At 31.9% G+C, this 17,847-nt stretch overlaps 2 protein-coding genes across 2 annotated transcripts; both read right to left on the reverse strand.

The window, feature by feature from the left end:
• Nucleotides 1–827: 827 nt before the first annotated feature.
• On the reverse strand, nt 828–9,610 carry LOC113401401 (probable peroxisomal acyl-coenzyme A oxidase 1). Its single transcript, XM_026641309.2, has 13 exons — nt 9,438–9,610; nt 6,566–6,719; nt 6,220–6,388; nt 5,443–5,566; nt 5,044–5,288; nt 4,703–4,863; nt 4,275–4,437; nt 3,697–3,887; nt 3,200–3,355; nt 2,868–2,973; nt 2,390–2,542; nt 1,667–1,783; nt 828–1,004 (listed from the first exon to the last, which is right to left on the reverse strand). The coding sequence occupies exons 1-13, from the start codon at nt 9,553–9,555 to the stop codon at nt 861–863; spliced, it is 2,001 nt and encodes a 666-aa protein (XP_026497094.2). The 5' UTR covers nt 9,556–9,610; the 3' UTR covers nt 828–860.
• Nucleotides 9,611–15,516: 5,906 nt separating this feature from the next.
• Rpl19 (Ribosomal protein L19) lies at nt 15,517–17,548 on the reverse strand. Its single transcript, XM_026641276.1, has 5 exons — nt 17,432–17,548; nt 17,132–17,238; nt 16,520–16,683; nt 16,038–16,228; nt 15,517–15,705 (listed from the first exon to the last, which is right to left on the reverse strand). The coding sequence occupies exons 1-5, from the start codon at nt 17,434–17,436 to the stop codon at nt 15,570–15,572; spliced, it is 603 nt and encodes a 200-aa protein (XP_026497061.1). The 5' UTR covers nt 17,437–17,548; the 3' UTR covers nt 15,517–15,569.
• Nucleotides 17,549–17,847: the final 299 nt, after the last annotated feature.

Genomic DNA, 17,847 nt, shown 5'->3' on the forward strand with positions numbered 1-17,847 from the left:
ATGTCATAGTGCCAAAAACTGATAAAGTCCATTGACATTTTTAATCTATCACTTAAATTACTTAATTATATAAATTAAAACATATAAACTATCCCGATCGCAGCGCCACCTACCGGGTAAAACCTAAACCACACACTCAAATATATATATCTAAAGAAATATGTGTACTTACGTTGGGTGATATTATTATTTAATTTGTATTTACATTAATATTATTATAGTCACTCTCACATGTAGAGGTCACTAGTCACTTTATACCTTTAAATAAATTTAAAATTAACTAAACTAAATGTGTGTGCTGTTATCTTCTTTAGAAAGATACTTTGAGTAAACGGTAGTTTTGTCACACTAATCGTTTATCATTAATTCTGGCCTGCTATATTTAGTGTATGTGTGTTAATCTTATGTGGCGACATCTATGTGTTAGTCTGCAAAATATTATACTAGATTCAATATTAAATCGACATTAATTTGAGATATTAAAGATAATTATGATAAAGTCTATACAAATTACTTATTTAAAATAAATTAGTAATAAAAATAAAAAAATCAAATAAATATTTTGTACCAAAGACGCTTACCATAGATTAAATAAATTATGTTAAGCAAACTCTTTTGGAGGCAAATTTAAAAGTCAAGAACGGATTATTTTAAATCACGACTAGGTATACCTACGATTATCAAAGTTCTTAATAATTGTTTTTTTTTTTAAATTTGTGGACATAAATCAGTAGTAAATAAATGACAGAAAATAAAAAAAATGTTTTTAAAGTGTTTATTTCGTTTAATAAAATACAAAAATATTTTCCATTTCAATATTTTTTACACCATACATCGCCTTATTTACATATATTAATATTTTACAATTTTCCCTGCATAAATGGCTTAAGATACTTGTGAAAAGTATAATTCACCGTCTCGGCATTTAGTGGATTCTTGAGGGCTTCTTCCATTAATCTCTCGTACACACGACCGTCATATGAGCCGAGCGTTGATTGTAATATCTAGAAAATATTTATTGTATTGTTATACCTTCATGTGAAAATACTTGAAACTTCAATGTCAAGTCGAAAATCTTAATCTATACCTACTCTGTTCCAAACATAACAGGAAAAAAGGCAAATAAACAACATTTGACAGCCAATTGACGAGATACCATTGGTTGAGAGCTTGATTAATCTATGATATTTACTACAGATTTGCGAAAAAATGGCGTTTTGAACGTCGACGAAAATGTTATCCAAATTTTGGGAGATAAAATTAAAATGGAAATAAGTAGTTAAGTGTTGTATTATAAATAAAGATATATATATATAATCATTAACACTTAATATTGCACAATATAGCTGAGATATAAGAAAATCGCATAAAATACGTAAAGTTTGTTTATAATTTTTCCTACTTCCATTGAAATATGCTATGCGTAGAAGCATGACATTTATCTTTCGGTTCCGAATTAAATTTGTAATACAATAAAAATTTACACCTAACAAAAACCAGCCAAATACTGATAACATTCTTATTATTATATTATGTGTTTTAAATAAAATAAATGGATTGAGAATATATTATTACAAATTTCACAATAAACTTTTGTTAAAATTAGTAATTCCAAATAAGTTACGAGCTAAATTTGATATTCTATGATTAAGACGCTGGAACTCACCTCATCCCTTATGTCAAATGCATCGACCAATCCTACGGCATTCGGTCGCAACTTCCTAAGTGTATCCTCATACCAAGCTTGCAAGACTTCAACGTCTTCTGATGTTATCAATGTATACTGAAAAATTATATATTTAAATTAAATTTAAAAAACCTTATCGAATATCCATTCCCATGTTTGTATAAAAAAACATTCGCTGAGCAATGTTTCAATGTTTATAATGACTACTTGCTTTAGACCCGTTTTAAGCCAGGGTGCAGGGAGTGCAAAAAGCAAAAAGCGCGTTGTGGCGCCTCGCTGATATGGTCTGATATCCATCGGTGAGTCTCTTAAAAACGAGGAACATCTTATAGTGCACAGATGTGTGTGCAAACAAAACAAAACACAACAAAACACTCTCATAATCCGCTGTGACGGAAAATCCGACACGACCGGAACGGATTCAGGCGCAGGAGCTACACATACAACTTCCAGACTTTAAGCTGTTACTGAGAATTTATCGATATTAAACCCAATAACTTTTTATAGGTCGGACCGGAAATTTGAACCCAAGACCTCGGGATCAGCGGCCTTATTTAACTCTTTTTTCGAATTACACATTTCAAACACAAATTATAATCCGATATCATATATATATATATATAATATATAAGTATATATATAAGTATTCATTAATGAAATGAATGATATTCAAACGCACAATGCACGCCAGATTAAAATTACCTGCATCAAGTCGCTTAGTTTCTCCAAAGCCCAATAAACGCTATATAACTCCATTAATTGATTCAGGACTATCCTCAACTCCGCAGACACATTTTTAGCACAAGTTTGCATTTCTTCGTAAAAAGACATTAATATTATTACTCGACAATGTGCCTGAAACAAAAAAATAAAAATAATTTCACCAGAGATGATGATGAGATTAATATGTTTCAGTTTTGCTTAATTTTTTTATCTTATTACCAATACAATAAATGTCAAACAATTGCAATTTTGTCATCAAAATTAATTAGCATTCAATAAATCCTTTATTGTTTAATTATTGAACTGCGAAAAAATCTGCGCTTCGTAATAATTATTATTATGCATTTTCTAATTAAAATAAATTCTTCGGAATTATTTAAAGTATGGGCAAAAAAATCATTGAAATGCAACTCTATAATGGAATAATCTTAAAAAAAGAAGTGGGTCTAATAATTACCTCAGCCGAAGAAGTTAACTGAATTGAAGACATATTCCAGGCATCCTCAAATGACGAGCCCGATGACACTCTTCTTTGCATATTTTCCACGCAGGAAGATATCTTTCTGAATTCAAAAGAAATCAAAATAAAAGTAAAAAGATTAAAAAATAAAGATGTTAAACCTAAGCGTATACCTGCATACGCTATTATATTATTATATTACCTATGAATATTCCTTAGGTGTGTTTCCATAAACAATGCTCTCTCTCTTGATGTCAAAGCTCTATATCCGTTAGTGGTATTTATTATTCTTTATTTGAATTAGAAAAGAAAAAACATGAAAAAATTACCTTACAGAAATGATTTGGAATGCATTGACGATGTTTTCAACACTATTAACCCACTTTTCAGGTATACTTTTACTGCTGGCGGTTTTTAAATATTCCACTGTTGGCGTTAATTTACTTTCACCACTGGCCACTTGTTGCCAAGTTTTTGCTAAAAATCTGAAATCACATTAGACGTTTGGTATAAGATAAGATATTTGAAGATTGAATTGGTCTTTTAGATATATTATGATTTTAAAGTATATTTTTAAATAAAATTCATCATTAAACTCCTCACTTTTTACGTCTAGGATTAAAAATGGTAGAAGACTCAATTCGGTTTTCGAAAACTTCTTATGCACCTTAAAATAAGATATATCCACTACATTGATACGTGGTTAGTACATACTATTTGCCATTTGCAAATTTTTCTAAAGCTTATTCTTAAAAAGATAATTTTGCTTACACGATATAAGTGACTGAAGTGCTGAATATAAGTACGGGACATATAGGTGAATTACCTAGCGGTCTGTAATAATAGCACAGTGTTCTCGCCCTCGTAGGTGCAGGCGGCGGTGACCAGCCCGTAGGTGATCGGCAGGTTGGACGACAGCATGTACCCGTGGCCGCCGCACGCGAGCCGGCAGCGCTCCACGAACGAGGCCGTGTCCGATGTGCTCACAGCTTTCAAACAGCAAGCTAAAGCGTGCAGCTGTAATGAATATATCACTACAATAGTTTTTGCATATAGCGCACATAGCCCTTAACTCTATTACCATTTTCATGGTGTCTTAATATGTATTATATTTTAGTTCAGTTATTATTATACTCATACAGTGTGAATTGTTGTAATATTTCTTTGTTTAGTTCACAGTTCATTCGTCATGTAACACGTTGTTTAAGGTTTAACCAACTTTTACATGGGTACATTATTCAATCAGTATTTGGTCACATGGGTGAGCCCATGTGACCAAATTGTGACGTCGCATTATAATTTGTAGAACATTCTTTGCTATTATTTAATTTAATTTCTAAGCTCAGCAGACCGAAGTATCACACGTACACGACTAACTTAATAAGAAAATATAACAAATCCCACCTCAGGCAACCTATCCAAGTTGCCACCAAGGAGTTCCGCGTTGATTGTGTTGAAATTGTCCCATAATTTGTTAGCAGATATCCGCAATGCGTGACTGGCAGCTATTGCAATGAATAGCTTGTTTTGTTGCGTCAAGTAGTCAAGAATCTGGCTTTCTGGTTCACTATACATATGACATTTATTATTGCAAAAAATGTATAAACATCTGCTTAAAGAAAATTCTACGAAATATTATATTAATATTGCTTAATTATTTTTCCGTGCATGAACATGCAAAATTATTTTTTAGAAAATCTTTAAAACTATCCTTATTTTCCATACCAGTCTTCTCGAATTAAAAACTAGTATAGTGTTTTATAATATATAATTTTTACGAATGTTTGTTAAAATTGTATATAAAAAATATAAAAAATGAAAATAACTTATACCCAGATATCCTTTGTGATTGTCTGCGAACAGCAGAATATCGAACCGCTATAATAGAAGCTTTACTTAAATAGTTAACCATATCAAAGACAATCACAACTCTCACAAATACCATAGCGCCATAATTTAATTTGCTGTTACGAGATTTCACGTAAGTGCCATCCTAAAATTTAAAAATAAAGCCTTACAATACATATTTAATTGTGAATTCGTCGGTTCATAAAATCAATAATTTTATAATGAAAATTTAAAGGAAAAATGATTATAATTATTACGTAATGTTTGATTGTCATCCAGGCTCACAATACCAATAACTGTTTATGAGCAAACGCTTCATTCTTACCTCCAAAACTTGTGCATGTTTCATTAACATTTGATTCCTGGGTATCCTAAAGTTGTCAAATCCTAAAAAGCCATTGTTCACAGAATTAAGTGCAAACTTGACTCCAATATCCCCCACTTTAATTCCAGGCAGAGGTTCATGGGTTTCTTCGTCCCTCACTTGAACAACGAATGAATGGACACCATAACATTTCCCATTTGTATACAACTGTGCTACCACAATACAATAATTGACTGCCTGACCCACTGAAATAATACAATTATTTATAGGCAATAACCACAAAAATGCTATTAAGATATTTTAATTATATTTTTTTATAATTTAACTTAATACTTAACTAAATTTATGCATACAAATGTACAGATTATTTAACATAATATATAGGTTTTATTTGCTCACATCCGCCGGGCCACCACTTGTAGGAGGTGAGCGTGGGACTGTGAAGGACAAACTCCTTGGTACTAGCATCATATGTGGCAGTAGTCTCCAATCCACGAATAAATGTTCCATGACCCAATTCAGTCTGTCAACGAAACAAAATTATAATTATTGACCAAAATACTACAAAGTATATTCATAATTTAGCACATATTTGTAATACGCTATGTCAGATAAGTAAAATTATCCGATCTTCACACTTCCTATTGTTCGTTGATGAATATATTCACACTATCGGTACCAACAATTACATACATTGAATAACTGAAAATTGCACTTTTCAATTCAATCGGGCGAGGGATCGAAAGGCATACATAAGGATAAAGTTAAACATTATTTCTATTAACATATATAATAATTTACTACTTTTTATGCAGTTATGATTTTTCTCAAAGTGTTTTTTGCCGATGGCACTAATTGTCTCTAACTCATCGGGGGGGGGGAAACGAGTTAAAATACAGTGTTAGTGTTTCATTTACCGAAACAAAAACAACTTTAGTCTATGTTATCTAAGCAAATGATTACAATTTACCATCGAGATTTATTGTAAAGATTATTTAAGATCAATGAAATAGCCGACAGCCAGGAAACCTGTTTAAAACACTCATACGACTGAACAATTCAAGCGTACTATATAGCTATGTATGTATACTTTGACACAATCCTAGAGTTTTATTATATACGTAGATATATTTATCGTTATTTAGAATATGTAACGGTTATTTAAGCACTACATACTTGAGCATAACTACCAATTATGTTACAATTCCATGCTCGTTCGAGCCACTGGGCTTGCTGCTCGTCATTCGCCTGATTGATGATCGCCGGCATGAACATAATGTAGTGCAGCCCCAGTGGTGATCCATCACGCAGCGTTGTCGATCGAAGGAGATTTGATATAACATCCCTTAAAAATTAATGGTAACTTTTCAGTTACTAATATTTACCTGTATTGTGCCCTTGTCTTGTCATGTTTATCACAACAAACAAGAAAACGCAAATACAGTAGGTCAAACATAATCCGCTTGTAATCAATATTTTCAAAGGAATATATTAGTCTCAACCATCTAGAAAATAGTTTTACCTGTAATTAGATATAGTTGTTTTACCCTCCATCTGCAAACGACGCACCAACGAAAAAATTATGACCGATTGTTTTATAGCGTTTTCAAATTTCTCTTTGTGGCTTAAATATTCTTCTGACACACCATCGGATGTTTTACTCAGCATTATTTCCTCTGAAAGAAAACATCAATTTAGTGCACAGTTACTTTAAAAATATTGTTTAAAGTAGCGTTTTAGGAGTTAGTTGGCAGGTATTATGCCTGAAAAGTAGCTTATGTCCGTCCTTGTAATTAAAGCTAGCCTCATACCAAATTTCATTAAATTCAATTCAGTCATTTTGGTCGTGAAAGAGCGACAGACAAACAGTCAGACAAAGCTACTTTGCATTAATAATATTGGTATAGATTATCGAGAAAATACAAAATATACTTAATAATAAATAATACATTAATGTAACAAAAAAACATAAGCACACGAGTTAATAACTTTCATATTTCTTAAGTCACAAACAGTAAAAATAAAAATAAACTAATTAAACTGCTTAGTATTTGCAATAAATATTTATGTATATATTTCGCGAATAGAGTTTTACGAAGGCCACATCATGCAGACAATGGATGCTCAAGGAAACAAAAAATACCCGTTTTTTGCCAATTAAGTCAGGCAAATCAAATAGTTAATTAGTTAATTGTCATTGATAAAATAATGTTGAGAAAACTAAGATTAAGAAAAAGATTTGGTAGATCTTGTATATTTATAAAATATAAGTTATACTTGCAGATACGTTTGTATTCTTTTTTGTAAAAAATGATGCCAAATGGTGCAAACAACATCATTTTCTTTTATATTTCCATGACATTAAAACCGATTCATCAAAACCAATTTACAATTGATAGAGCTGTCATGGAACATACAAAATAATTCGGCCGGAAACTTTAAAGCAAAAGTTTAAGCTTAAGGTTTCAGCTTAAGGTATTGTGAAAAAAATTACTTTACTGGTTGAAATTAGTAATGTAATCATAATATTAAAATTAATATGACTACATGACTAATTTCATTTCCTAATAATCATATATATATATGAAAATTTCAATAATTATTTTCATAATATAATTATTTAATTCACAGGGATAATACAAAATATTTATAATATGTAACCTCAACAAACTTTGATCGACACTACAATGTATCTTATTTACATGTTATGCATAAATGACGAGCTAAAAACATTTGCATAACATAAAAACTAGTATTTTAGTTGTAATATATAAATGTATAATATATAAATAATGGTCAGAATAAAGGTTGCCCCAAATTAATCTTTAAGAATATACCAGTTTCAATGTCGATAATTTTTGATTGGAAAAAGTTCAGGCGCAAGCTCAGGCTTTACATTATCTATGAAGCATGAGGGTGTAACTACCAACTACCTACTTTCGAACTCCGAGCAGCTACAAAGAATTTATTGATAGTAAACCAATATACAAAATTAAATGATACGGTTTTATTAAGTATATATTGTGAAGAGATCCAGTAACATTTCAATAACCTGACCCGAGGTTAAAACATCGCTTTAATACTGAAATTTGTACTTTGAAAGATATAAAGGATGGGCAACGAAAATCATTCTATTTCCAGTATTCGGCATATAATTTGATCCGACTAAAATACCAATCGTGCGTAAAGTTCGAATATGTTACTTATATCATCATCATCATCCTCCTGCCCTTATCCCAAATTTATTTGAGATCGGCGCAGCATGTCTTCTTCTTCCATACTTCTCTGTCTGATGTCATCTCACAAGTAACATTCTTTCCAGCCATATCGTCTTTCACACAATCCATCCATCATGTCTTTTGGTGGTCCCCTTCCTCTTTATCCATCCACGTCCATGCTCAAGACCTTCCTCACTACATAGTCCTCATTCCTCCGTATGACATGCCCATACCATGATAGCCGACTTCCATATAACTTCTCGGTTATATGTTACTTATAATACAATTGAAAAGTCCACTCTCAGTTTGTTTGACTATTATAACAATGGAATTGTATCAACTTTTAGTGTAAATAAAAAAATGCACTTTTAAACATGTTTGAATAATCATTTGAAACCACCTTAATTTAAATATACGGCGATAGTTAAGAATAATAATTAAATCCACAGAACTCACAAAAAACTTAATAGGTGTTACTCTATAAACGTACATTTATTTATTGTTATTTTGTTATCAACATTTTAATATAAATAATAGTCATAGCTTAAAGCTAAAGAAAAACCTACTATCGCCTAGCGAATTTTGTTTAACGAACAAGTTTCTACAACTTGAGTATATTATATTAATTGAAAAAAAAAACACAAATACGGTGCTTCGTTGTAATGTAAACGTAGATGCGATGAAACAAAACTATCAAATATATTTCTTCAATCTGCTTGAAATTGCATGATATTGTTGATTTTGATTGGAACCGGTTTTAAAAAATTATAATATCCGTTATCAAATATGTATAAGTTATGCATAATAACTAACAAGCCCATTTATAAATACGATACAATAAACTATTTATATTGCGAATCTAATTTTGTAGACAAAATTTTCTCTCACAAGCTGAGTACTTGTAGGTATACCCACACACTCACACACTCTCATTACGGGGAAACTCATAAACTTTCGAACGATAATGATTTATATTCTGGGTCAGTAAACACTCCGAATTCGAAAATAAATTTGTCACGTCCGATATCTCCGGCACCATTCATATTAAAATGTAAACAAAATTTACACAAAATACTGGCCAAATTAAATCAATCTCATGAGATGGAAAATATTAAAAAGTATTTATTCATTTTCATATAATTAAGGTGCTTAAGTGACCCTGTATGTTTGACATACCTTTCTCTTTTCTATCTCTTGTTTTCTCCCGTCCTCCATCAATAAGCGTTGTCAATTCGCCTATATCGAAAGTACATTTTCTTCTTTCATTTAACAGGTCCTGGTTTACTTTTTTCATTATTTAGATAAATATTAAGCAACACTGTCAACACCAAATTAAAATCAGGTCTTTTCGCTGCGAGATGACGCCAGTTACTGGTTACTGACAACTAGACGTTTGAATTAGCGTACACTTCGAACAAGTTAAAACGTACCTAATGGACAGCGGTTTTAATACTATTTGATATCTTCATCAAAAGCAGTGTGGCGTAATGGTAAGCACAAAATTATTAATTGGTTTACCGTATATGTTAATTAATTAATTATCTACTCTTGTTTCCTATAACTTAAGAAAAATAATTCAGATAAAGATACTTATTGTAAAAGGAGAATCAATATAACATCAAAGTGAAAATATAACGTTTTCTTTGTTCCTACCTAGTAGGTGGCAAAAACATTCTTTTAGGTATATATCAATTAACTAAATAGTGGCCGCCACTCCCAAACTCACCACTCTCAAACACCAAAAATAGGGGTATTACATAATTGACACATTTACGATGCTGTAGTTCCTGAATGGATGGACAAGTTACTATTTTTTTTTAATCAATGGCTTTTTCTGGAGTATTCTTTGCCATGTTCAATAAAAATCGGTCTCAGCAATTTAAAAGTTACGGGGGTTAAAGCATGAATGACAAGCGAACGTTTTAAATTTATAATTTAATCTTGTTAGTAAAAGTTATAATATATTTGTCTAACTACAAAATGTATAAGAAAATAGAAAAGAGTTACAATAACAACTATTATCATAATAATAATATTCCTCTATACACAATGTTACACGAAGTGCCGTCGGAGATTAAGGCATAGACTTGTTGAAATTGCTAACACGCGACAGACCCACATAAAGCTGACCGTGCGCACTGGAAACTGGACTCGCTTAAACGTAAATGAAAAGTTTTTAGGAATGAGAGGGATCCGGGTTATAAATACAGAATCACCTACGCCACACCCTGCTAAAATCTCTGCTTCTACCATGTTGCTAATTTATCACTTTTAATCTGGTATCGTTACATAACTTTGGTGGGCTTAAATTTCTAAGGAGATACGGTGAATTACAAATTAATCTAATGAACTGGCAGGCCAGTAGCGCTCAGCATCCTAATTACTCAACAAACCCATGGGGGTAAGCCGTTTTGTTTTGATTCTATCTACTGCTTCCACCGTTCGTCTAGTGCATTCATCCCATATTATAGTTGCTGTTTCTTTAATATCTCTGTACGGTCTAAATTCTACATCGATCAGAATCTTAAACGAATACAAAAAGCTTCATATCTCGATAGCTCATGGAAGAATTATCGTTTCTGCCTCACCTTCAGAATCTTCTGATGAACCTAATGATCTTCTATTTACAGTATGTCCAAGTCGATTAGCATTTAATCGACTTGGATATACTCTAAATTTGACTGACATTTAACTTAGTCTTTCTCTCTCATCTTATTATAAATTTCCCTCACTCTGACGGGTTTCATTCCAAAACACTGTAAATTCAGTCATAATACACCCTGAGCCGAGGTTTCTCTGATACATAATTCTCTGCTCTCGAATTGCAGCAACTCACGCCTCATTATCTTCTTCAGATTCTTGTGATCGAGTTAGTGTAATTATTTTAGGTGTTTTGTTATAACAAGAGAGGGATTTCTTCGAGGCATGTTAATAATGAATATGTAAAATGATTGTGTGCCAAGAACAAAATAACGTAGGAACTCAACTTATCGAAGTCAATAACCACCAATCCTAAATCGTGTCAAACTGATAAATAAAAATACAAAATAAATGGTAGTCAAAGAAAAATCTAAGTTTAAGTAAGTAATATATGTTATGACATTTTTAAGCTATTGTAGAGCTTTTATCGCGGGCTTTGAGCGCGGCGACCGAATCAAAAAATTCCGTAACGAAATAAACCTAACACCCCTCACTCCGACTAACACAACAGTGCGGCGTTGAATGCCATGCATCGTCTAACGTCGTTTCAGTTCGGCAGACTTCGGCACGATGTTTATGTCCGTAATAAATATTAACTTCTCATTTATTCAATAAAAGAAAAAAAAATGTTTTCTTATCGGTCACTACGCTCAATAAGTGTAACTTGAATCAATATCAAAGAAAAAAAAATACTGCATAAATAAAATTAAAAAATAAAAAACAATTGCATAGTTGATAAAATGCTATGCAATAGCTTTACCGAGGCAGTCCCCGAGTGCCACACATATTTTTTACATATAAAAATAATAAATAAATCCTACCAACTGTCGCCGTGGTACTAATATTTTCAGTGGCGGATTTGTAGTCCTAGCCGCTCTAGGCCCTAGGCCTTTCTCATCACCCATCATTATAAATTAGAAACATAATTCATGAATTTACTTCATTCACACTCTTATGTGATTCTGAAAATTATTTAACTAAAATCTAGCTTATAAAGCTAGTATATAATATTTTCCGAGGTTTGAGGTATGATTGGACATTTAAATAAAACATTTAACACGGTTTTAAGTTTTATTTTTATTAAAATAAAAGTTTTACAATGTATTAAAAAACTCGTCTGCACTAGAGCGCAGCAAAATCATTAATTAAATTTTCGCAATCCAATTTGCTTAAGAAATCAGCTTCTATGTTAAGCAAAGCATGATCGTTTAACCTCTGCTGCGACATTGTTGTGCGTAAATAGTTTTAACTCTGCGCAAACAAGAAAACGATCTTTCTACTGTACAGCTACTGGCGGGTGTATACACACACATACGCAGAGGTAAACGTTTGGGTTAATGGTGTAAAGACCTTCGTTTCGTAACCATTTCAACAAACTGACTGCACTCTTTCGATCAGTTCGATGACAATGGTAGTGTCAATTTCCACACTTTCCACACGCAAGTATTTTACTTGTGGCGTTAATGCGACCTAGTAAACATCCCCAAAAAACAGCCATGAGGGGCGGTTCAAAACGTTCCAGTTTCAAACCTATACCTCTTTCTTCACTTATTATAACAGTTCGCTTCTCTTGTGTCATTTTCGATGGTGACTAGCGCTGTATGGATTTCATTTCACGATTCGTGTAAACTTTTGCATGCGTCTGCACGAGCTGACGAACGAGTCGTTGATAGAGTTTTGACGGTGAAATGGGTTTGAAAGAGTTCCCAACGTTGAGTTGACGCTGTAAAAAAATTGTATAAGTCTTGGAGTAGAGAAAAGAACGAACAAGCCTTTTAGACACTTTCACCTACTAAATTAAGCGAGTGTGCATAACACAACAGGGAACATAGTCGGCAAGGGGTGAAATTTCCTTTATTTTAACTTGCAGGCTGTTATATATGCCTGACATGTTAGCTGCGTTGTCATGTGATTGCCCGCGGCAGTTTGAAATGTCAATTCCCAATTCAGTTAAAGTTGAGTTAACAGCATTTGTCATTTGTTGTGATTTGTAAGTGAGATATATTCGGTGTCTAGTCAACGATCAGAGCAAAATATTTTGCTGTTAATATAATATTTCCATTATAATTGTCTCCAAAACTTTGTTTCCCATAAGTCGAATGAATTCTTCGCATGTTGTTGAAGAAAGATAACTCGTAAATCCTGAGCCTGGATTTTTATAACGTGTAATGTGTTTGGCTACGAACGGATCGAACTCAGCGATAAGCTCTAAGGACATCAAATAATTTCCATTATCAATCAATTAATCCGATCCAAATTTTTCGTCGTGTCCTCTGAAAGGCAATCCACGTTATGCAAGCGCTTTAACGCATGCCACTAATCTTTTCAGAATGTTTTTCCAGTAATTTATTTCTTCATCTAATTGCATTAATGCACGGTCAATGCGACCTAACTCGTTGCTTTGTTCTTTCATATGTAGAACAGATAATTTGTGAGTAGCGGGGTCACGCGCGTAATAATAATAGTTAAATACCTATTCTTCCTAGATCACTTATATTAAACTAAGCGTAACTTACATAAGAAAGAAAAGGTTCATTCTATATACAAAGATTTCAGGAAAGCGTTTGATGTTGTGAACCACAGGATATTATTTAAAAAAATTAAGCATATAGGAATTCATGGTTCTTTATTGAGATGGATTGAGTCTTATCTAGAAAACCGTTCACAATTAGTTAATATTCGTGGTTTCAAGTCAGCAAAAAATGTGGTAGCTACAGGAGTACCTCAAGGATCACACTTAAGCCCTTTACTTTTTTAATTTTTATTATATATTTCTTTGACTTATCGTGTAATAAAAATGATTTAGATAAGCTCATATCGCCAGCGGATATAAATGATATTTGTGATTGGTGCCACTTAAATCAAATGTACCTCAACTCCACAAAATGATTTTACATACAATTTTCTCGCAAAAGTAGTATTGTATATATTCGGTGACATATTTCATTAAAGACAGTTCAACTATACAAGAAGTAACGAGCATAAGTGATCTTGGCGTTATACTTAATAGTTCATTAAGTTATAGGCTACATGTTGATCATATAATAAAAAAGAATCTAAACTATCTGGATTTATTACTAGACAGTTAAAGATATTTAAGCAGCCGAGTGTGGCTATTCTTTTATTTAATACCTTTGTTCGTAGCCTAGGCCCGGGCCTACTGGGCCATAGGGCAAATCCACTGAATATCTTATAAGATTAAACACAGTTTTTTAACAGACAAAATAATAATTAAGAAAGCCTGTTTACCTATCCAAACAAATATGTTGTATATATACAAAGGTCAACTTAACCTATAATATATACATATACTAAGCAAGCAAATAATATGTACCCACATTTTTTTTATTCCTTAAAATCTAGCCTAACCTATAATAATTATTATATTCTTCTACACAAACAAAATAATATAACATTAGACTAAACTAATTAATTTAACACGCAGGATCAGATTTTGAAGTGGGCAACCGAGAGTAGATAGGAAAAATAAATTAATTTAGTCAATAAGAAAATATCACATTATGACGAAAACTTTTTAAAAACATATTTGATGTCTATTTCCATAAAGATATTTAAAAGAATATATTTAGCTGTAGCCCCTAGAGTCGGCCCTGATTACTGAAATTAATATATTAGAACACTGACGGTAAACATTACATATATAAAATATGGTACTCACTAAAAAAATCAAAATAAAATCGATCAGATTGACTCTGCATTGCCTAATATTTATTATTATTATATTCGATATTATAATTAATTTGTTCTGCTCTTATTATGTTTTTAGTTATAAGTGGAAACTTTACTGGTATATGTGCTAATTTGTATGTTATAGCTTTAAGAATGAATTGTACTGTTTGTTTCCCTAATAAAGTAGAGTTCTCGGGCTCCGCGAAACGTCCACCTCTAACCACCGCCTCTTAACATCTCTGTCCACCGAGTTAACATCGCGAGTGCTTGCGAGACGTCCCATGTCAGGGGTTAATATGTATGGTGATAATACTAATATCCTACGAAGGTAGCGTTCGAGGTAGTAATACCATCGTCTCTATCGAAATATTAATCGGACTTTTATATTGAATGAACTTTTTCTCCAATTGTATAGAGTGCACACATCTTGTAATTTCTATATACATATAATAAAGCTGATTAGAATGTTCTTTTTTTTTGGCATGATCTTATCTCTAGAACTACCAGTCTGATTTGAAAAATTCAATGCCTCGCATCGTGCTACCGCCCGGAATTCGATTGTATACTGGAGCAGGAACTTCTAATTTTATTAAGAAGTCAAATATGACATGTGATTATCATAGTCCATACATGGCATTAGAAACTCCATCTCAGATATAAAATAAATGAATTCTGGAAGCATAGATTGCTTAGTGCAATCTCATTTGGGTAGGTACTACCCAATTATTTTACCGTCTGATGGTGTGAGATAGTTTATAGATTCGCAAAGAACATAACATATCACTCGATCAGTCAGGTCGGCGCTTACAAAGCTTATAGAAAACCTTAGATTTCAAGCAAATGGGATAACATTAAAACTCAGAGCTGGACCCAATAGCATTTATTGGATCATTTTTTATAATATTTAAACTATAAAGTTCACTTCTTGGCTGTGACGGCGGCCTCGTCCTCTCTCGCGAAGGTCTGCAGCAGCTCCTCCTTCTTGGCAGCGATGCGCTCCTCGCGACGCTTGCGAGCTTCCTTCACTCTGTTACGACGAGCCTCGGCCTGGTCGCTGTAACAATCAAGGAGATATTAAAATCTATGCACAAGATATGTGTATCCAAAAACTTTTGTACATTATACGCATAATAAAAATAAAACAGGCCCATGTGCAATTTCACCTGTGGATTCCATCTTATTACTATTTGAAGTACTAATATTTAAAATAAGTTTAAATGTTTTACAAGCAAACATTCAAATAAATAATAACAAAATATAATTTTAAATATTTGAAAGATGTCTACAAATGTCTCATATCAAAAAAAATATAATACTAGTGAGTATTACTTGGATTATGTTGATTCTAACAAGAAATAGAAGCAAGTGCTTTGAAATATTATATACCTTAACATCTTAGTCCTAGCCTTTTCAGCCTTCTTCCTGTGGATGTACTCCATAAGCACACGCTTGTTCTTGAACACATTACCCTTCGCCTTCATGTACAAGGCATGGTAAAGATGTCTGTCAATTTTCTTTGCTGTTCTGTACTTGAGGAGCAGCTTACGAAGTACTCTTTGCCTTTGTACCCATAGTTCCTAGCAAATATTTAACTTGTAACTCTATTTGGTCATATTTAAATGATTCTTCATAAATAAAAAATTAAAAATGAATACCCATATTTATTTAAGTTTTATAGTAACACTGTTTGTATAAAAAAACAAACAGTATAAATATTCAATACATTTATAAAATAAAAAATAATATGATGAATAGTAATATGTGTTACAGAAGCAGTTTCACATAAACAGATACAAAAAAAAAGTATCAATAAATTATTTTCAGCTTAAATATAGCTGAATTAGATTTTATAAGAAATATATACTCACTTTTTGAGGCATACGTGCATTGGCTGTACCTCTTCTTTTACCAAAGCCACAGTGACGACCTTTTCTTCTCGCCTCAGTGTTCTTGCGGACACGAGCACGTGAATGTACAGCAACGGGCTTCTTGATGACGAGACCATCCTTTATCATCTTACGGATGTTCTGTCCTGAAATGTTTTATTTCAATGCTTGTAAGTTATAATTTATCAGCTTAAATCTTTTCAAATAAACTTAATACCTCAAATGCTAAGTAGAATTTAAAGTTCTATTTTATTGAAGTATAAAATAAACAACAAATATCTACCCCTATTTTTTTATATTGTGATTACAATATGTTACTATTTAACATGTTTATTTTACTTATAAATATACTGAATTTATACTACATTTTATATTTTACAGTTACAATTGATTCACATGTTGAGGACTTAGTAATATTATAGCTATTTACAGAAAATTGTAGATATTTGAATGATCACTTAAAAATGTTTCAAAAAAAATTAAATTTAAAATGTGCATCCTTTTTGACACATATAAAAGCTCAGACGCCGAACATTTAACAAGTACGAACATTATCGTACCGCATCATTTTATTATATTACCAGAACTACTTACGGGAGTTGGTGTTAGCGATTTCATTGATCTCATTGGGATCCAACCACACCTTCTTTTTACCGCATCGCATAACAGAGGCTGCAAGCCTCTTCTGTAGTTTTAAGGAACTGCAAATCAAAAAATATTTTTGTAGACCACATGGCTGCCTAGAGTGAAATTGTTGACAATCACATTTTCCTAAATTTTGCACATTTCCTATGTAAAAATATATTCAATGAGTGCTGAATCATTTAAGTATTAAAATAAGACCAAATTGTATGCAATATATAATGAAAATCTTTTTTAATTTGTTAAACTAACCTCATCGTGACACGGTGAGTTCCAGCGCTTACAAGAAAGAAATATGGCGCCTTTGGAACAGATAACCTAAGCGCAACAGATACTTGAGTATATACGTCAACATACTTAAGGCGGTTTCACACATTCAATATTATTTTGTATACATGTTTCTTATTATTAAAATAATTATATTTGAACATAATAAATAAAATAAATAAAATTCAAATAATATAATAATATTTCAATATCTGGAAATATTTGTAAATATGATTTTCTTCCGCTACTTCATGGCAAATATTTTTTTAGATTTGAGAATTTTAATTTAAAAATAAAAACTTAAAAATAAGAAAATTAAAATGGAAAACAGAAATAATACATATGTTTTTAGTAATTTATATAAAATTGCATCGTTATTTTATTTATAAACTATATTTTAT

This window comes from Vanessa tameamea, chromosome 2, assembly GCF_037043105.1.
Source record: "Vanessa tameamea isolate UH-Manoa-2023 chromosome 2, ilVanTame1 primary haplotype, whole genome shotgun sequence".
In the NCBI taxonomy this organism is placed as follows: Eukaryota; Metazoa; Arthropoda; class Insecta; order Lepidoptera; family Nymphalidae; genus Vanessa; species Vanessa tameamea.